The sequence below is a fragment of the Oryctolagus cuniculus genome, chromosome 2, assembly GCF_051225735.1.
Source record: "Oryctolagus cuniculus isolate XC-2025 breed Fujian yellow rabbit chromosome 2, ASM5122573v1, whole genome shotgun sequence".
In the NCBI taxonomy this organism is placed as follows: Eukaryota; Metazoa; Chordata; class Mammalia; order Lagomorpha; family Leporidae; genus Oryctolagus; species Oryctolagus cuniculus.
The window spans coordinates 103702125-103723562 of NC_142868.1; the positions used below are offsets into that span (position 1 = coordinate 103702125).

The 21438-nt window shown below is 42.1% G+C and overlaps 1 protein-coding gene across 9 annotated transcripts in view; it reads left to right on the forward strand.

The window, feature by feature from the left end:
• Positions 1-714: 714 nt before the first annotated feature.
• LOC100356534 (outer dynein arm-docking complex subunit 2) overlaps positions 715-21438 on the forward strand; it is a 69044-nt gene continuing 48320 nt past the window's right edge. For 2 of the 9 annotated variants that reach the window (XM_051834403.3, XM_089327390.1), the window contains exons 1-4: positions 723-1359; positions 4940-5046; positions 5243-5379; positions 7959-8075. In XM_051834403.3, the coding sequence (XP_051690363.2) occupies positions 5299-5379; positions 7959-8075 (198 nt within the window). In that variant the 5' untranslated portion in view covers positions 723-1359; positions 4940-5046; positions 5243-5298. Of the gene's footprint in view, positions 1360-4939; positions 5047-5242; positions 5380-7958; positions 8076-21438 lie in introns of all 9 variants that reach the window. The other 7 variants (XM_089327392.1, XM_089327396.1, XM_089327393.1 and 4 more) reach the window with 6 other exon arrangements.

The following is a 21438-nucleotide window of genomic DNA, read 5'->3' on the forward strand; positions in this document are numbered from 1 at the left end:
CATTTGGGCTCTGTACTGAGTCGTGGCTGCTCCAGCTCTCTGCTGTGGCCTGGGAAGGCAGTTGAAGATGGCCCAAGTCATTGGGCCCCTGCACCAGCGTGGGGAAGACCCGGAGGAAGCTCCTGGCTCCTGGCTTTGGATCCGTGCAGCCCCAACCATTGTGGCCTATTGGGGAGTGAACCAGCGGAAGGAAGACTCTCTCTCTCTCTCTGCCTCTCCTTCTGTATGTAACTCTTTCCAATAAATATTAAAAAAAAAAAAAAAAAAAAAAAAAGATTCACAGAGCTCTGCTGCATGAAGCAAGACCAGGACATCAAGCCACCTCCCTTTGGGAAATTTCTCTCTCTCTCCAGTTGCCCTCGCTCTCACTGTAGCTTGTAGGGGTGACCTAGGGTGAGGGCAGGCTCAGTTGATGGGGTTCAAGTTTGCCTACCCCCAAACGCAGAAGCAGATCACAAGACGTCCACGTGAGAGGTGCCCTTCCCAAACCCACACAGTTAACAGACCAGACCTACTTTAGGCGTTAGTTCGCTTGGGGAGTTGCTCAGAGCAAAGTTTTATTTCCTCGGACCGGCCAAGGAGACCCTGAGAAGGCAGAGTTCCCTAAAGGAATGGCCTGAGAGGCAGCTGCCGGGGCTCTCCAGCCAGCGGGAGCAGGGAGCGCCCAGCACGTGGACAAGCGGGGGGCGGGGGTGGGGGTTCTTCCTCTGTGGAACGTCCGTCTTCACACCGTGCACGCTCCAAACGGACAAACGTTCCTTGGTGGTGGTGGTCTAGAGCCGAGTCCAACGCTGGGAGAGTGGCCTCCGCAGGAACGCGCTCTGAACCAGGAGCGGGAGCGAGGGACCCGCGCACACTCCCTGTCCCCGGGCACGCATCAAGTCCTTGCCGGGATCCTAAGGCCACGGTTACCAAAACAGGGGAGCTGCGGCAGGCAGCAGGCTGCAGTGCCGGCGGAACCAGCGGGGAGCACCGCCAGAGGCGCCCCGCAGCGCCTGAGCCTGGACTTTGGGGGCGGCGCCACCGAGGCCACCCACAGGGGCGGAAGTTGATCGCGTCCTAGCAACCGCGGCGCGGTGCGCTGTGCGCGGTGAGCGGAGCAGGTGCGGGCAGGTGAGTGCGGCTGCGGGGTCGCGCCGCCTGGCGCTGGGAGCTCCGCAGCCCGCTGTCTGATCACGAAAAGCTTCGGTTTCTCTCGCCGCCTAACTTTTCTCTCCGCCGGCTGAGCTTCGCTCGCTCGCGCCCTCTCTGCCTCGCTGAGCCCCTGTCTCCGCCGGGGTCCCGCGCCTCCGACGAGCGGCCCGTGCACCGCGTTTGGCTTGCGTTGGCTGCAAAACGCTGTTCAAGTCAGCGCTGAAAGTAAGTTTTCTGTGGGTTTCACTGCGGGGTTTATTCACTCTCAGAATCCGCCGTCCTAGACCCGGCGGAACGCCTGCGTTTTCCAAAGGCTTCAGTTAGCGTCTGCTCAGGTGTTAACGGAAACCGTGCGCAGCTGATACTTGGGGGTTTCGCCAGCCCACACGCAGCTGCAGAGCAGTTCTCAGTCCATCTACTCCAATACATGTTGTTTTTCTTTTTTAAGCTTTATTTATTTATTTGAAAGAGTTACACAGAGAGAGGAGAGGCAGAGATAGAGAGGTCCTCCATCCGCTGGTTCACTCCCCAGATGGCCGCAATGGCCAGAGCTGCGCTGATCCAAAGCCAGGAGCCAGGAGCTTCTTCTGGGTCTCCCATGCGAGTGCAGGACCCCAAGGAGCTGGGCCATCCTCCACTGCTTTCCCCAGGCCATAGCAGAGAGCTGGATTGGAAGTGGAGCAGCCGGGATTAGAACCGGCGCCCATGAGCTTCAGGCCAAGGCTTTAACCCACTGAGCCCCAGCGCCAGCCCCCCAATACATGGCTTTTTTTTTTTTTTACAGGCAGAGTGGACAGTGAGAGAGAGACAGAGACAAGGTCTTCCTTTTGTCGTTGGTTCACCCTTCAATGGCCGCTGCGGCCGGCGCAGCGCCGCGCTGATCCGATGGCAGGAGCCAGGTGCTTCTCCTGGTCTCTCATGGGGTGCAGGGCCCAAGCACTTGGGCCATCCTCCACTGCACTCCCTGGCCACAGCAGAGAGCTGGCCTGGAAGAGGGGCAACCGGGACAGAATCCGGTGCCCCGACCGGGACTAGAACCCCGTGTGCCGGCGCCACAAGGTGGAGGATTAGCCTAGTGAGCTGTGGCGCCGGCCAATACATGGCTTTTGTGACCTGCTTTGTTAATGCTGATTGAATATTCTTGACTCAAGATCGCAGACAATAACCCTACATCTACAATAGAGTTTTAAATACCAGTAGTGCTGTGTTCGCATTGCACTCAGGCGTGTAAGGAAGCAGCCGGTGCTTCCAACTTGAGTAGGACTGTGTGAACACAGCAGCTCCAGAGGCACCAGTCCTGCGCAGATGGGCAGATAGCTGGCCTTCTTTGTCCTCATCACTAAATGCCAGTGATAGGTCCCCTTCCTATCCATTCTGATAACTAGCAACCCCTAAAGCATTTCTGTCTACTAAGAGCCAGTGATCTGGATACCTGTTACTGGATTTCGAAATTTAGTACAGCACAGAAAGTGAACTCTGAAGTCATTTCTATAGAATTTGTACTTCTCAGCCTTTATAATGATGGAGGGAAAAGTTGACTGTGGTCTATATTTAATTTATAAACGTTTATCAGATATTCTGGGAGAAAGATTGTAATAATCAGTGTCACTGGAAATGAGAAAATGGGAGCCGGTGCAGTGGTGCAGCTGGTTAAGCCTCCACCGGCAGTGCCCTCATCCCATATGGGCACTGGTTCCAGTCCCTCTCTGCTGATGACCTGGGACAGCAGCAGAGAGTGGCCCAAGTGCCTGATCGTGGTGCTAACAGCATGAAGGAGACCCTGCCGAAGCTCCTGGCTCCTGGCTTTTGTCTGGCACTGCCCTGTCTGTTGTGACTGCTTGGGGAGTGACCCAGCAGAAGGAAAATGAGAAAAAATGAGAAACAAATAGATAATATAGGTTAGGGGGAAGGCCTTAAATATTCGTTATAAATTGTCAGAGCTTGTTAGAAAAAGTGGATCTTATTTAATGTTACAGATAATGGTACCTTTTTGAAGATTTTTTTGAAGATTTATTTTATTCATTTAAAAGGCAGAGATGGAGAGAGAGGGAGAGACAGAAAATATTCCATCCCAAGATCTTTTTTCTCTATTTACCCAAAGTGAGATTTGTTTCATTTCAATTTATGTTTTAAATTTTATGCTAGTCTATTTTGGTAATCTATTTAGATAAACAGGCTTAAAAAGAAGTAGTTATTCTTTTTTATTTTTTTAAAAGATTATTTATATTGATTGAAATTCAGAAGTCAGAGTTACAGAGAGAGAGAGAGAGAGGTCTTCCAGCTGCTTGTTCACTCCCCAATTGGCCACAATAGCTGGAGCTGCGCCAATCCGAAGCCAGGACCCAGGAGCTTCCCCTGGGTTTCCCACGTGGGTGGAGGGGCCCAATGACTTGGGCCATCTGCCAGTGCCTTCCCAGGCCATAGCAGAAAGCTGGATAGGAAGTGGAGCAGCCAGGACTTGAGCCGGCACCCATACGGGATGCCAGCACTGCAGGCGGCGGCTTTACCTGCTATGCCACAGCACCGGCCTCTGTAGTTACTCTTAACATCTCTCACATATGCTGTTAAGAAAATTGTGAGTCACAATAAAATATTACTATTATAGGCAGAGTATATTGGTAGAGAATATAATACTTGAATTTCTTGAATATTTTGCTGATAATATAGTATCCTCACATAAGTATATTCTCTACTAATCTATTTAGACTTGTATTATGCAATAATATTCTGTTTCTTATTAATTCAGAAGACACATAGGGAACTCACAGGTCTCTCAGAATCCTGTTCATCAGTCATTGGTTGATGCAGATATTGTGGGTGTGAGAAACAGAATAACTGAATTCAGCTTAGTAGCATGATTCTCAATGATAGTGGCCCAGTTACGATGGGTGTTTCTCACCTGTCCTCCAGGCACCAGCAAAGCCATGAACCCTTGACGCAACTTCCTGCAGTCCTTTTTTTTTTCTTTTCAACTTTTATTTAATAAATATAAATTTCCAAAGTACAACTTTTTAATTATAGCAGCTTTTCCCCCCTTAACCTCCCTCCTACCCGCAACCATCCCATCTCCCACTCCCTTCCCCATCCCATTCATCACAATTCAAAAGAAGACTCAACTGCACTAAATATGTAAAAGTCACCGAAGTTGATGGCCCAGAGAGTGAAATCCAGATGAAGACTGCCATGCTACTTAAGCAGCTGGAGCCGCACCTTCGCAGGCACTTGCTGAAACACATTTCCCCGTGAGTCTTCGTAAAGAGGAAAACTCAAAAATTCAGCTATAAAAGCTGCTTTCAGTTTTAGAGAAAAACATGAGAAATGTAACGTGTGGAAGTCATTGCTATGGATTTCTTAACATAGAACAAAATCTTATTTGATTTCCTTATAATACTTCTAAAAATTTAAATGTAGTTAAAAATGCTAAAGCATTCTAGTGGGGCTTCATTCAGTTGAAGACGTTAAATGTCCTGTTTCTTCTAAATGACTCTTAAGACTATTACATGAGTTATTAAGTTATAAGGCACATACCACATAGGGTTTGTATAGTCCAAAACTTTTAATTTTTCCAATATTTTAGTGTTATTATTAAGAAACAAGGTGAACTTTAATTGAGTATATTTAATATTCAGTTCAACATGAATCACTACTTCCTTGATATATTGATAGTGTTGTTAAAAAATTATAACCTGGCTAAAATTAACTTTAATTACAAAAATAAATTTTCTCTTATTCAATGGAATGTTCACATGTCTCCTGTAGATTCTGTTTTAGTGCATGCGCGTAAATTTTTAACCATTTATTTCAGAGAAATATATTTAAATCCAAAAATTGTGAAGAAAGATATAAAGCTTCTAAAACGTTTCTCAGGAAAAGGAGAACAAACAGTTTTGGAATCTATTGAATACGCTTCAGGTTTGTGTTTTCTCAGATTCATTTTATGTTATATTTTCAAAATCTTATTTTCAACATGAATTCAATTGCTTCATTATAACTGGATGCTTAAGAAAATGAAACCATAAAATTTCAACAGTATTTATTTGGTTGAAGCCAACACATTTTACAGAACTGCGGTAAAGAAGCTCATTAATTGCTTGATGATTGGTTTCAGATTATGAATTTTCAGATGGATGTCGAGCTCCACCTTGGAGACGGATTTATGGGGAAATGTGTTATGTGCTGGTGAAGCCACATGGTGTGGAAAGTTGGTGCATTACTTGTAGTGCAGAAGGAGTATTTTTAAATGGTGTAAGTAATTGTTTAAAAACGGAACTGAAGCCAGTGGACAGGTTCTTAGCTAGGTGTGCATGAATGTGGGCGTGGCTCAGGGGTTGACTCTCTGAGACAATGAAATAGTTTTATGGGGTGAAAGCTATGCACTTGCAAAGCAAATCCAAAGTCTTGTCAGTCAGCATCGGCTTCATTGTCATTGCGTTCATTAAACCTGTCTAATAGGAAGAGTCTTCAGAGTGACCCACTCCTCTTTATAAAACCAAAACCTCTTCAAGGTAATCAGCTGAGTAGTTGTGCAAACATTAAAGGAAACAAAAGGCAAGAAAGGAACACAGAGGTAATAGAGAAGTACTGCAGCGTCCATACTATGAGTTGGAGGGAAATGGAAAGCAGAGACAGTCACACAAGTACGACGTTGGAAGATGTGTCCCACGAGCTGAGATCCAGAGCTCTGAGGAGTGGGTGCTACCCAGTGAATGCTGGTACTGCAGGAGCGTAGAACTAGGACCCAGACCTTTGAACATGTAGCTCTGGCCTACCAGCAGTAACAGGAGGATGTGAGAGGCTGGTTCCGGGACTATGGGGGGAAAACCCTGGAAACGAACCAGCTGTTGGTGCTGAAAGTGACTGCCCCTGCCAGGTGTACAGGGCCCTCGCAGGGCACCAGGCAACCCGGAGGATGTGTGCCCTCCTTTCTCTTCTGGGTTGTCAGTCTTCCTTTAGCTTTCTGCTGCCTGAACCCAACCTAACATTACAAAGGAAAAATATAATTTTGCAGGTCCCCAGTCCAACCAGCCCAAAGCAGAGTCTGAGTGGGTGCGCTTTGCACTGAGAGAAACAGCACACAGCCTCCGGAGTCATGAGGCTGAAAACACTTAGCTGTGTCACTGAACCTAGCTAGAACGAGCTTTCTTCTCTAACCAGTGTGCTCTCGGTGTCTGGTAGTCCCAAGCAAAACTCCACCAGGAGGATGCAAATCCTCACTGGGGACCCAGCAATCACAGGGAACTGCTTGGAGATGTTTTACACCTTGGTTTCGGTTGAGATCAAAATGCTGGTTTACCCGTTGCTATCTGTTCTGACTTGCCTTTTGTGCTGTTCTTATTGCTATCACACTGCACTAACTTTTGCATACAGAAGGTAGACACCTAGATGATTTTTGCTTTTGGTTTGCTTTGATATTTTAAAAGAAGGTCGTCTTTAATTAGAAAATAAAAGATAATGGAAGGAATGATTTTCTTTGACCTTTGAGACATGGACAAGGACTCTTTGTAGCAAAGGCTATTGATCCATGCACATACATCTGTGTTTGGTATGGAAGCATCTAGGTATTCCTCAGTTTAGAAAATCAAAGACAAAGCCCATAAAACTGTTCATTAAGTGAACATTCAAATCACACTGCAGTTTTATGTACATATATGCTAGTATATACACAGATATGCACAGATATTATATGCATACATACATTTATATGTAAGACTACAGTTATATATAATCAGATTTCAAAAAATTTGTGGACAAAATGGAGTTAAAAGGTAACTTTATGGGTGAGTATTTGGTTTAGCAGATAAGATAGTGTATGGGAGACCAACATCCCATATCTGAGTGCCTGGGTTCAAGTTCTGGCTCTACTCCCTACCCCCTGCTCATGTATACTATGGTTTTTGGTTATGGGGATGGGGGGGGCAACAGATGACGGCTCAAATAGCTGGGTCCCTGCCACTCATATGGGAGCTGTGTTCCCAGCTCCCAGCTTCAGCTTGGTCCAGCCCCAGCTGTTGCAGGCATCTGGAGAATGAACCCGTGGATGAGAGCTCTCTCTCTGTCTCAGTCTGATAAATAAAATACACATTTTTTAAATGAAAAATTAAAACATTAAATATCGCTGTGTATTTTGGTGGAAAAATATTTGAAATCCACATGTGAGGTGTCCTCAAAAAGTTCATGGAAAATGTGTATTATGAAGCCATTGTGCACGGATTTCAAATTTTGCACCAGAATTAACTTTATTTCATGATCCGTGATCTTTTTGATGTTCTTTTGCATATTTATATATGCAGTTATATGGCATATATGCATATATGTATACATATACACACACACACACATAATCCATCAAGAGAGAGTAATCTGGGAAACAAGGAGAGAAGATGGAGGAGGCTCGGAGTGTGGAGGGAGAGTTACCCTGGAATGAACATGAGTGGGTCGCAGGCACTCTGCATGCAGAGCAGGGGCAGAGGGTAGAGAAACAAGCTCTCCTGCGGTGGCCCACGCCTTTTACGACTTCATCAACTAAGGCTCTTTTAGTCATCATGCATTTCATACGGAGGAGAGCAGAAGCAGGGGGCTCTCGCCTACCGCTGTGTAGCTGGATGCCCTGAAAACCAGAGGGGGTCTCTAAGTGCTTGCTGAAAGAGTGCATGGACCAGGGAGTGAGTGGGTGACCTGAGTTATGTATGGGGAAGGACTTTGACTTGCACGTTTCATGTACAAAGGTCGCCGCCTGAGTTCTGTTCAGAGAAAAAAGCGGTGTGTGTACCTAGATTCTGATGTGATCTTCTTGCTATTAATCACACAACATTTTTCTCCCAAAGGGCAAAACAGATGCTGGAGATGAAATTAATTATGAGAGAAAAAGTGCAATTTACAAGGACATTGTCACATTTTTAAGAGAAAAATCAGTAATATTTTCAGAAAATATGTCTAAACATGTAAGTTTTAAGTCTCTTTTGAACTCTTGTAACATTGTGTTACTCAACCGCAGCTTTCTCATAGAAAATTGCATAAGAAAACTGCCTATTTTTAAACCTGCTTTTAGTTATCACAGCATTTTCTACAGTATAGTGGAGAATAAATATCGTAAATATTTCACTTTAAAATGTTTCTGATTGTCTTTTTAGATTGTAGGTGTAATTCTAAAAATGCTTTCTACATAGGACTTTTTCATCTTCCCTTTTGAATTAAAATCTTTTTAATTAATTAATTTATTTTTTTGACAGGCAGAGTGGACAGTGAGAGAGAGAGAGAGAGAAAGGTCTTCCTTCTGTTGGTTCACCCCCCAGTGGCCGCTGCAGCCGGCACGCTGCGCTGATCCGAAGCCAGGAGCCAGGTGCTTCTGGTCTCCCATGCGGGTGCAGGGTCCAAGCACTTGGGCCATCCTCCACTGCCCTCCCGGGCCACAGCAGAGAGCTGGACTGGAAGAGGAGCAACCAGGACAGAATCCGGTGCCCCAACCGGGACTAGAACCCGGTGTGCCGGTGCTGCAGGTGGAGGATTAGCCTAGTGAGCCACGGCGCCGGCCCTGAATTAAAATCTAACAACAGAAGATTCAGTCCTGTTAAGGAAGCCTAGATGTCTAATGACTTCCATCCTTTCTGTTCCTCCTGTGATTGTGGTCTTACAGGATGTTACAATGAGGGTCAATTGCATATTCACGAGAACTACATAATTTTTGTGTATTCCATGTTTCTGAAATAGTGCTGGACACAGAAACTAGTCAATGTAATATTTTCTGAAGTTAAGATACTGCGCAGGCAGAGGATTAGCCTACTGAGCCGCAGCACCGGCACACCGGGTTCTAGTCCCGGTTGGGGCACCGGATTCTGTCCCGGTTGCCCCTCTTCCAGGTCAGCTCTCTGCTGTGGCCAGGGAGTGCAGTGGAGGATGGCCCAAGTGCTTGGGCCCTGCACCCGCATGGGAGACCAGGAGAAGCACCTGGCTCTTGGCTTCGGTTCGGTGCAGCGCGCCAGCCGTAGCGGCCATTTAGCGGGTGAACCAACAGAAAAGGAAGAGCTTTCTCTCTGTCTCTCTCTCTCACTGTCTAACTCTGCCTGTCAAAAAAAAAAAAAAAAAAGATTCTGTTTGAAGCTGAAGGCGGAAAGGAAAGGAGATGCAAGATATGTAGGGTGTGCTAAGGAGACAGTGTGCTCCAGGCTGCTTCTCCAGCCCATAGGTTTAACTTAGGAGAGCGTAGCCATTGTCTGGCCAGCCCCGCCACTTCTGGAGGGCACCCTTCTGTCAGGCTCCGCTGCTCCCATCCTGAAACTCCTTCCTCTGTCTGTCTGCGAGTTCTTTTGTTTCCTGCTTGTTTGGTCACCTGATTCCTGCATCTCAGTTTTACTTTTATGTTGGTTTTTATCTTGGTGATATACACACATAAAATATATAATTGGCCATTTTAGCTATTTTTAAGTGTATAATTCAGTGAAGTTAATTACATTCACAGTGTTGGGCATTGTTACTGTCAGTATCCAAATCTTTCTCATCACTTCACACTAAATAAAACTCTGCACCCATCAGACAGTAGCTCCCCACTTCTACTCCCCCAATCCCCTGGTAAACTCTGCTTTACATCAGTGGAATCATAATGTTTGTCCTTTTGCACCTGGCCTGCTTTATTTAACGGCGTGTTTTCCATTTTGTAACATGTTTCAGAACTCCATTCCTTTTTATGCCTGAATAATATCTTACTTATGTATATGCCACATTTTATTTATCCACTCATCTACTGATGGACACCGGGGTTGTGTCAATCTTTTAGCTAATGTGAACAGTACTGCTATGAATATTGGTGTAAAAGAATCTGTTTGAGTTCCTGTTTTCAATTTTTAGGGGTATTTACCTAGTAGTGGAATTGCTACATCATATGATAATTCTATGCTTAATTTTTGGAGGAACCACTAAACTGTTTTCCACAGTGGTTGCACCATTTTACATTCTCTCCAACAATGTGCAAGTTTTCTCCTCATCCTTGCCAATAATTAGTATTTGTGGTTGTTGCTGCTTAATTATGGATATCATTATAAGTTTAAGGTGGTATCCTGTTGTGGTTTTGATTTTTAGGTATCTAATGATCAATGATGTTTAACATACTCTCATGAGATTACTATTTTATATCTTCTTTGCACATTTTTAAAAACTAGATTATCTTTTTGTTGTTGAGCTATTGGAATTTTTACATATTCTGGTTATTAATCTCTTGTCAGGTAGAAGATTTACAAATATCTTCTTGTATTTTGTGGATCATCTCTTCACTCTTGAAGTCCATTTTTTTTTCTTTTGTTGCCTCTGCTTTTGATTTCATGGTTAAGAAACTATTGCCAAATCCAAGGTCATGAAAATGTCTTCTTCTAAGATTTTATAGTTTTACCCCTTTAATTTAGTCTGATTCATTTTGAGTTCATTTTCGAAAATGATGTAAGGCAAGGCTTCTGGTTCATTCTTTGGCATGTAGATATCCTGCACCACTTGTTGAAGAGGCGGCTGTTTTTCCCCATTGAATCGTCTTGACATCCTTTTTGAAAATCAGTGGCCATAGATGGAAAGGTTTGTTCCATTGTGCTGAATGTCTTTTGCTAGTATCACACTTACAGAAGTACTGTAGCTTTGCAGTGGATTGGAACTGGGAAGTGTGAGTCCTCGAACTTCTTGTTTTTCAAGACTGTTTTGGCAGTTTAGAATTCTTTGACACTTAATATTTAGAATTTTGAATTTTAGACTTGGTTTTACCATTTCTGCTAAAAAATGCCATTGGGATTTTCAGAATGATTTCATTGAATCTTTAGATTACTTTATATAGTATTATTATTTTAATAATATTAAATCTTCCAACCTATGAATATAGGATACCTTTCTATTTGTTTGGGTCTTTAATTTCTTCCAACAATAATTTGCACTTTTCAGTGTAAAGGTCTTGCTCTCCCTTTACCTTTATTAAGTATTCTTTTTGTTGCTACTATAGATGGAATTATTTCCTTAATTTCATATTTTATTGCTCACTGAGAGTATGTAGGAATGCAACTGATTTTGAATGGTACATTCAAGATTATATTCTGCAAATTCACCGAGTTTATTAATACTTTGTGTGTGTGTGTGTGTGTATTCATTAGAATTTTCTACATAGAAGACAATGTCCATTTGTGAACAGAGTGAGTTTTACTTCCTCCTTTCTAATTTGCATTCTCCTTTCCACGCCTAATGGCGCTGGCTAAAACTTCCAGGATTATATTGAATAGCAATGGTGAGAGTGGACACCCTCTTCTGGTTCCAGATCTTAGTGGAAATGCTTCCATTATTTCCCCATTCAATTTGATGCTTGCCTGTGAGTTTGTCATGTATTGCCTTGATTGTGCTGAGGGATGTTCCTTCTACACCCAATTTGCTTAAGGCTTTTATCATGACAGTATGTTGTATCTTATTAAATGATTTCTCTACATCTTTTGTAATAATCTTATGGTTCTTATTCTTCAGTTCGTTAATGTAATATATCACATTTATTTATTTGCATATTTTGAACCATCCCTGCATACCAGGAATAAATCCCATTTGGTCTGGGTTGAAGGATCTTTCTGATGTGTTGTTGGATTCGATTAGCTACTATTTTTTTGAGGATTTTTATGTCTGCATGTTCATCAGAGAAATTGGTCTACAGTTTTCTTTCTCTATTGTATTTTTTTCTGGTTTAAGAATTAAGGTGTGGCCGGCGCTGTGGCTCACTAGGCTAATCCTCTGCCTTGGGAGGATGGCCCAAGTGCTTGGGCCCTGCACCCGCATGGGAGACCAGGAGAAGCACCTGGCTCCTGGCTTTGGATCAGCATGATGCGTCGGCCACAGCGGCCATTGGAGGGTGAACCTTTCTCTCTGTCTCTCTCTCTCTCACTGTCCACTCTGCCTGTCAAAAAAAAAAAAAAAAAGAATTAAGGTGATGCTGGCTTCACAGAAGGAGTTTGGGAGGATTCCCTCCCTTTCCATTGTTTTGAATAGTTTGAGAAGAACTGGAATTAGCTATTTAAAAGTTGGTACAAATCAGCAGTGAAGCCATCTGGTCCTGGAATTTGCTTTGTTGGGAGAGTCTTTATTATTGACTCAATCTCCAGCTTGGTTATTGCTCTGTTCAGATTTTCAGTGTCTTCAGGGCTCAATTTTGGCAGATTGTCTGTGTCTAGGAATCTATGCATTTCTTCTAGGTTTTCCAATTGTTTGGCATACAGCTCTTTGTGGTAATTCTTGATGATTCTTTTTATTTATGTGGTATCCTTTATTACATTTCCTCTTCCATCTCTGATTTTACTAATTTGGGTCTTTTCATTTTTATTGATTAGTTGGGCCAATGGTATACCAATTTTGTTTGTTATTTTCAAAAAACCAGTTTTTCATTTCATTAATCTTTTGTATTTTTCATTTCAATTTTGTTTATTTTTCTCTAATTTTTCTTAAAGATTTATTTTATTTATTTGAAAGACAGAGTTACAGAGAGAGGTAGGGACAGAGAGAGGTAGGGACAGAGAGAGAGAGAGAGAGAGGTCTTCACTCCCCAGATGGCCACAATGGCCAGAACTGCGCCTATCCGAAGCCAGGAGCCAGAAGCTTCTTCCAGGTCTTCCACGTGGGTGCAGGGACCCAAGGACTTGGGCCTTCTTCTGCTGTTCTTCCAGGCCAGAGCAGAGAGCTGGATCAGACGTGGAGCAGCCGGGACTAGAACCGGCGTCCATATGGGATGCTGGTGTTTCAGGCCAGGGCTTTAACCGAATGCACCACAGCACCGGCCCCTTTTTCTCTAATTTTAATTATTTCTTTCCTTGTACTAATTTTGGGTTTGGCTTGTTGTTGTTGTTGTTTTTCTAGGTCCTTGAGATACATTTGTAGCTCACTTATTTGATGCCCTTCCAATTTCTTGATGTAGGCACTAATTGCTGTAAACTTTCCTCAGCACTACTTCTGCTGTACCACATAGATTTTTATGTTGTATTTTCATCTTCATTCGTTTCCAGAAATGTTTTATTTCCATTTGATTTCTCTGTGACCCACTGTTCATTCATGAGCATATTGTTCAGTCTCCATGTGTTTGCATATCCCATGCCCTATCACGTAGTCACAGGATTCCCACAGTCAGTGCAGAGGATCTGCTCTCTGCCCCACAGGGCTGCCCCGTCCATGGAAAGAGCAGAGAAGTCCCCAGACCAGCTGCCTGTGGGTGCTCCACCTGGCAGTTTGCGTCCCGGAGCCTGTGATGGGTTGAGAGGATGGGAGCACTCACAGTCCTAGGTGTGTGTCCAGCCCTCTGTAACCCTCCAAGCCAGACTCGACATCTGTGGCTACCATGCACATGCGAGAGCTGCCAAAGCCTCTGCTGGTGTCAGGGTGGCGCCTTCTCCCTGCCTGTTGCCAGGTACCCTTGTGTGGAGATGGGGAGAAAATAAATGTGAATAGGTGGGTACCCTGCCCTTGGCTAGGGCTTTCTGCCAGACTCATAGTCTGTGTGGTCCCCAGGCTCTCCCTCAGGCGCAGTCACCAGCGGCACAGGTTGCCACAGTCTGCTCTCACCTCACTCTCAGAATCCGGCATCTCCTCCAGTCCCCAGCTGCGGAATCCTGGGTGGTGTCCTCTCTCCCTGCTGCACATCTGCACTTTCCTTTTGTAGAATTTCCACTTCTCTCCAGCCCGCCCCCTGGGAATGCACTTCCTCCACTTTTCTTCTGCTTTCTTGCCCTGGTCAAAATCAGCAAGTCTTTTCCCTATCCAGCCTTCTTGGAATCCACACCGCCTGTATTTTTAAAATTTTTAATTGAGATAACATTTAAATACAGTGACAGTACACATCTTAAGTGTGTGATTTAATGATTTTTGACAATATTTGTGCAATACCTCAATCAAGTTATAAAACATCATCATCACTCACCAGAAAAGGCCTCCATAACCAATTTCATTTAATTTTTCTCTTCCATGGGCAACCACTGTTCTGATATCTATCATGGTAGGTTAGTTTTGCCTATGACTTTATTTTTTTAAAGATTTATTTATTTATTTTAAAGGTAGAGTTACAGAGAGGCAGAGAGAGAGAGAGAGATCTTCCATCCACTGGTTTACTCCCCTGGATGGCTACAACAGCCAAATCTAGACCAGGCTGGCATCATTAGCCAGGAACTCCATCCTTGTCTCCCACAGGGGAGCCGGGGGCCCAAGCACTTGGGCCATCTCCCATTGCTTTCCCAGGTACATTAACAGAGTGCTGGGTCAGAAACAGAGGAGTGGGGGCTCACATCAGCCCTGCAATGTGTAATGCCAGCATTGCAAGTGGCAGCTTAACCTGCTGTGCCACAGTGCCAGCCCCTAGTTACTTATTAAATAACCAGAGTCTATATGTTATTAGTTTATGTCAGATATTAGTTCTGTCAGGTATATGGTCTACAAATATTTTTTCCTAGTTTTTGGCTTGTCTTTTCATTCTCCAACCAATGTCTTTCAAAGAGTAATTGTCCAACATATTAATTTTTGTTTGTATTTTATCTAGTGAAATTCTGCCAGACTCCACATTTGGCAAAGATTTTTTCTTGACTATTTTCTTCTAGAATTTTTAAAATTTTATGTATTACACTTAGCCCATGATCTCTTTTAGTTTAATTTGGATAGATGAGTCAAAGTTTTTTTCTTTTGTATACACATCTAGTTGTTCCAGCACCATTTTCATAAAACTATAATTTCTCCACTGAATTATCTTTATATCTTTGACAAAATTTAGTTGTTCATGTGTGTAGTATATTTCTAGACATTCCCTTCTGTTTATTGATGTCATATTTATTTTTACAACAGTACTACACTGTCTTGATTACTATAGCATTACAGCAAGTCATGAAGCCAGATAGTGTAAATCCTCCAATGTGCTCTTCTTTGTAAAAGATCTTTGGCTATTCTAGGTCTCTTGCACATCCATAAGAATTTTAGAGTTACCCTGTCAATTCCTTAAAAAAAAGTGAAGAAATTATGATTCAGGTTGTGTTGAATCTGTAGGTGAATTTGGGAAAATAAACATCTAACAGTATTGAGTTTTTCAATCCATGAACATAGTATGGCTGTCACAGTGGTTCCTTCTTATCTGCAAGTTTGCTTTCTGTTGTTTCACTTATGCCTAGTCAATGGTGGTTAAAAATATTAAAAAGAATATCCCAGTGATACACAATTCATAGGTTCTGAATAGCATGATAATTCCACACCGTCTGCCTCCATCCCGCCCAGGACATGAGTCACCCCTTGTATAGAGTCGGAGTAGGGAAACTTTTTCCTGCCAAGGTCCATTTGAATATTTAAATAATTCAAAGCCATACAAAATTATCTACTTAAAAATTAGTCTACTACAGACGTTTTGAATTTCTGGTCCTGCCTGAGGTTGTCTTTGCAGAGCCTGACCAAATGATTTTGCAGACTTCACACTGTATGTGCTACCTACCTGTTAGTCACTTAGTGGCCATGTCAATTATCAGATTGTGTGAATCACAATGCTTACGTTCATGTGACCCTTAGTTTACTTAATAGTGGCCCCAAAGCACAGGAGTAGTGATGCCAGCAATCCAAATATGCCAAAGAAGTTTTAAAGTGCTTCCTCCAGTGAAAATGTGAAAGTACTGTAAGATATTTTTATAGAGAAACCACATTCATGTAACTTTTATTATAGTATATTTTGATAATTGTTATATTTTGTTGTTATTTTATTATTGTGAATCTCTTACTGTGCCTAATTTATAAATAAAATAAAATTTGGTAATAGAAATGTATATATAGGATAAATAGTATATTTAGTATTACATAAAAGGTATCTCCTAGGAATCTAGGAACATGTCTCACATGGATAAGAGACGATAACTGTACTTAATTTCTGTCAGTGATATTTTGTAGCTTTCAATATACAGGTTTTATGAAGCAATTGTGAAACATAACTGTAAGTGTTTTATATTTAGGGACAATTATTACAAGTAGTTTTAAATGTTCCACTTCTGATTGATTGTTGCAACTACATAAAATACATTTGCTTTTTATATATTGATTTTATATCCTGAAACCTTACTAAACCCACTTATTACTTCTAGTATCTTGTTTGTGGATTCCGGAGGGTTTTCTACATAGATTATTATATTGACTGTGAATAATGATCAGTTACTTCTTCCTTTCCCTTCTCAGTGCCTTTTATTTCCTTTTTTTTTTTTTTTAAGATTCATATATTTACTTGAAAGAGTTACACAGATAGAGAAGGGGAGGCAGAGAGGGAGAGAGAGAGACAGAGAGGTTTTTCATCTGCTGGTTCACTCCCTAGATGGCTGCAATGGCCAGAGCTGCGCTGATTGAAGCCAGGAGCCAGGAGCTTCTTCCAGGTCTCCCGCGTGGGTGCAGGGGCCCAAGCACTTGGGCCATCGTCTACTGCTTTCCCAGGCCACAGCAGAGAGCTGGACTGGAAGTAGAGCATCGGGGGCCCATATGGAATGCTGGCACTGCAGGTGGCAGCTTTACCTGCTACGCCACATTGCTGGCCCCCTATTTTTTTTAATGCACTAGTTGGAACCTCTAGTAAAAATATTTAATAAAAATTGTCTCTTTTTCCTGATCTTAAAGGAAAAGTCTCCAGTGTCACATTAGGTATACTGTTGGCCATCCTCATGGTTGAGAAAGTTCGCCTCTATTCTGATTTGTTGAGAACTTTAATTAGGAGTGGATGCTGGACTTGATCAATTTGTTTCTGTTGTGCCTGTAGAAATAATCATGTGTTATTTTTTTTTAGCTCATTGATGAGATGAATTGCATTGATTGATATTTCAAAAAATAAACCATCCTTACATTTCTGGGATATTCCCCACTTGTTCATATTATCAATTTTTTTGTATTATTGGATTTAATTTACTAGAATTTTGTTATAGCATTTAACATCTATATTGATGAGGTTATTGGTGTATAGTTTTTTTTTTTATTCTGTTTCTTTTTTTTTCCTGTGGATTTTTTTTAACTTTTATTTAATGAATATAAACTTCCAAAGTACAGCTTATGGATTACAATAGCTTCCCCCCATAATGTCCCTCCCACCCGCAACCATCCCCTTTCCCACTCCCTCTCCCCTTCCATTCACATCAAGATTCATTTTTGATTCTCTTTATATACAGCAGATAAGTTTAGCATACATTAAGTAAAGATTTCAACAGTTTGCTCCCACACAGAAACATAAAGTGAAAAATACTGTTTGAGTACTCGTTATAGCATTAAATCTCAATGTACAGAACACTAAGGACAAAGATCCTACATGAGGAGTAAGTGCACAGTGACTCCTGTTGTTGACTTAACAAATTGACACTCTTGTTTATGGCATCAGTAATCACCCTAGGCTCTTGTCATGAGCTGCCAAGGCTATGGAAGCCCCCTGAGTTCACTGACTCTGATCATATTCAGACAAGGCCATGGTCAAAGTGGAAGTTCTCTCCTCCCTTCAGAGAAAGGTACCTCCTTCTTTGATGACCTGTTCTTTCCACTAGGATCTCATTCGCGGAGATCTTTCATTTAGGTGTGTTGTTTTGTTTTGTTTTGCCAGAGTGTCTTGGCTTTCCATGCCTGAAATACTCTCTTGGGCTTTTCAGCCAGATCCACATGCCTTAAGGGCTGATTCTGAGGCCAGAGTGCTGTTTAGGACATCTGCCATTCTATGGGTCTGCTGTGTATCTCACTTCCCATGTTGGATCATTCTCTCCCTTTTTGATTCTATCAGCTAGTATTTGCAGACACTATTCTTGTTTATGTGATCCCTTTGGCTCTTAGTCCTATCATTATGATCAATTGTGAACAAAAATTGATCACTGGGACTAGTGAGATGGCATTGGTACATGCCACCTTGATGGGATTGAATTGGAATCCCCTGGTATGTTTCTAACTCTACCGTTTGAGGTAAGTCAGCTTGAGCATGTCCCGAATTGCACATCTCTTCCCTCTCTTATTCCCACTCTTATATTTAACAGCGATCACTTTTCAGTTAAGTTTCAGCACTTAAGAAGAATTGTGTATTGATTACAGTATTCAACCAAAAGTTTTCTTTAATGTCTTCGATTTTTTATGAAAGTAAAACTGACTTTATAAAATGATTTTGGGAGATTGTCTCCTCTTAGATTTTCTGAAAGAGTTTCATAGTATTGGCATTATTTCTATATTAAATATTTGGTAGGGGCTGGCGCCGTAGCACAGTAGGTTAATCCTCCGCCTTGCAGCTCCAACATCCCATATGGGCACCAGGTCTAGTCCCAGCTCTCCTCTTCCGATCCAGCTCTCTGCTATGACCTGGAAAGGCAGTAGAAGATGGTGCAAGTGCTTGGGCCCCTGCACCCACTTGGGAGACCTGAAAGAGGCACCTGGCTTCTGGCTTCGGATCAGCACAGCTCCAGCTGTTGCGGCCATCTGGGGGGTGAACCAATGGACGGAAGATCTCTCTCTCTGTCTCTACCTCTCACTGTCTGTAACTCTACCTCTCAAATAAATAAAATCTTTATAAAAAATATTTGGTAGAATTCACCAGTAGCCATCTTGGGCTTAAGTGATTTTTTTTTTTTTTGAGATTTTATTTATTTGAGGGGCAGAGTTGCAGAGAGAGAGAGAGAGAGAGAGAGAGAGAGAGAGAGAGAGATCTTGCATTGTTGCTTCACTCCTGAAAGAGCTGCAAAGGCCAGAGCTGGGCCAATGCAAAGTCTGAAGCTGGGAACTACTTCTGGGTCTACCACCTGGTTGCAGGGGCCCATTCATTGGGCCATCTTCCACTTCTTTCTCAGGCCATTAGCAGAGAGCTGAATCAGAAGAGGAGCAGCCTAGACATGAACTGGTGCCCATATGGGATGCCGGCAACACAGATGGAGGCTTAGCCCACTATGCCACAGTGCTGGCGCCCTAAGTCCCTAAATGGTATTTATGTGAAAGTTTTAACTATAAATTAAATTTCTTTGATAGCTACAGAGCTATGCAGTTTCTCTCTCTCTCTCTCTCTCTTCCTCCCTCCCTCCCTCCCTCCCTTCCTTCCTTCCTTCCTTCATTTTTTTTTATTCAAGAAGTAGAGAGAAACAGGCAGGCAGGCAGACAGACAGGGTTCTCATCTACTGGCCCACCCCCTAAATGCCCTCAACAGCCAGGACTGGGCTGGAGCAAAATCTAGAGCTGATGACTCAGTCCAGGACCCAGGCATTCGAGACAGACACTCCCAGCTGCCTCCCCGGGTTGGCACTGTTAGGAAGTTGGAATCAAACCTGGCACTCCTGTATAGGATGTAGACTTCTTGTCCAACATCTTAATTGGTAGGACAAACACCTGTCCACATCTATGTCTTCCTGAGGGAGCTTTGGTAGATTGTCTCTTAAGGAATTTGTCCATTTCATCTGAGTTGTAGGATTTATTGGCATAAACATGTTGATAGTATTATTATTAGCCTTTTAATATATATGGGATTTGTTGCCTACATTATTGCTCTCATTCTTAATATTGGCCATTTGTGTATTATTTGGTCTTGATCCATCTGACTAGAGCGCTATCAATTTTCTACATTTTTTCAACTAGCTTTTGATTTAATTGGTTTTTCTCTATTTTTCTTTTTTACTTCACTTTGATATTTGTTATTTCTTCTGTTTACCCAGGGTTTCATTTACAAGAGTAAATTCCCCTACTTTAGAAAATTATGATGCATTTAATTTAATCTAGTCATATTGTCATTTAAAGGAATTTTGAAGATTTCAGTTATTAATAACATTTTACTCAGAGTATATAGAATAAGGTATCACACACTAAAAATATTCAGAATTTTTCAAAAGATTCTCTAATTCAGAGAATTCATATTCAGTGATGGGATATGGTTTTTTTTTAATCTCTTGGTTCTCACAAGGAGCATTTCTAGCTATTATTGTTATATAATCAAATGTTGTATTTGAAGTGAGTTACTTATAGATAGTATAGAGTTGGGTCCTTTTTCAAATCTACTCTGAGTTATTGATGTGTCTATTGATGTGTTTAAATTGTTTTTGTTTAATTATTGATATATTAGTGGTGAAATCTGCCGATTTTGGTTTGTTTTCTGTTTGTTCCCTATGTTTTCATTTTTCTGTTTTCTCCTGTTTATATATGTTCCTTAGATAATTTTTAGTAATCCATTTTAATTAATCCCTAGTGTTTTGAAAATATCTTTTTGCATTTTGTAGTGGTTGATATAGCTTTAGTGATTGATGTAGGTATTATATTTTATATATGAAAAGTATAATCTGTTGGTTTGACATTTTACCAGTTGAGTGAAGTATAAAACTTTGTCTCTCTCTAAGTCTGTTTCACAATGTCTCATTTATAATTGTCTTTGTTCTCTCTATATACATTGATAACTATTTAAGTGTTATAAATTTTGCTTTCACCATCAAATATTGAGAAAACTCGAGAAAGAAAGTCTTTCGTATTTGCCTATACTGTACTCTTTCCATTGTTCTTTTCTTCCTTTTTGATGTTGCTTTTATCTTTAATTTATCATAATCTTTCTTTTTTATAACTTCTGTTAGCCGTCCTTTTAGGTAAGTTTTTGGAGACAAATTTATTTCATTTTTCTTCACCTGACAATGTTTTGATTTCCCCTTCACTTCTGAAGAATATTTTCATAGGATATAGTATTCTGATTTGATAATTGTTTACTTTCAAAACTTAAAAGTTTTCCCAAGTCCTCTGGCTTCTATGAGAAATCTGCAGTTATTTTGTTTTTCCCTTACAAAGAACTGTTTCTCACTGCTTGCAGAAATGTTCCTTCTGGAACCTGTTCTGTGCACAGTGGCTTTCAGTTGTTGCCTGCATTGCTGGCATCCTGCCTGCTCCACTGTGTACCCAGCTCCCTGCTAATGCACCTGGAAAGCAGTGGAAAATGGTCCAAATACTTTGGTTTCTGTCACCTACTTGAGAGACCCGGTTGGAATTCCTGGCTCCGGGCTTTTGCTTGGCCCAGTCCCAACCATTTAGGGACTGGCCATTTGTGGAGTGAACCAGTGGAGGGAAGATCTCTTTCTCTCTGCCTCTCCCCCTCTTTGTCACTCTGCATTTTCAATAAATAAATATACCTTTTTTAAAAAAAGAATTTTCCGGGGCCAGTACCATGGCTCACTTGGTTAATCCTGCACCTGTGGTGCCGGCATCGCATATGGATGCCAGTTCTAGTCCTGGTTGTTCCTCTTCCAGTCCAGCTCTCTGCTGTGGCCTGGGAAGGCAGTGGAGGATGGCCTGGGTGTTTGGGCTCCTGCACCCACATGGGAGACCAGGAGGAAGCAC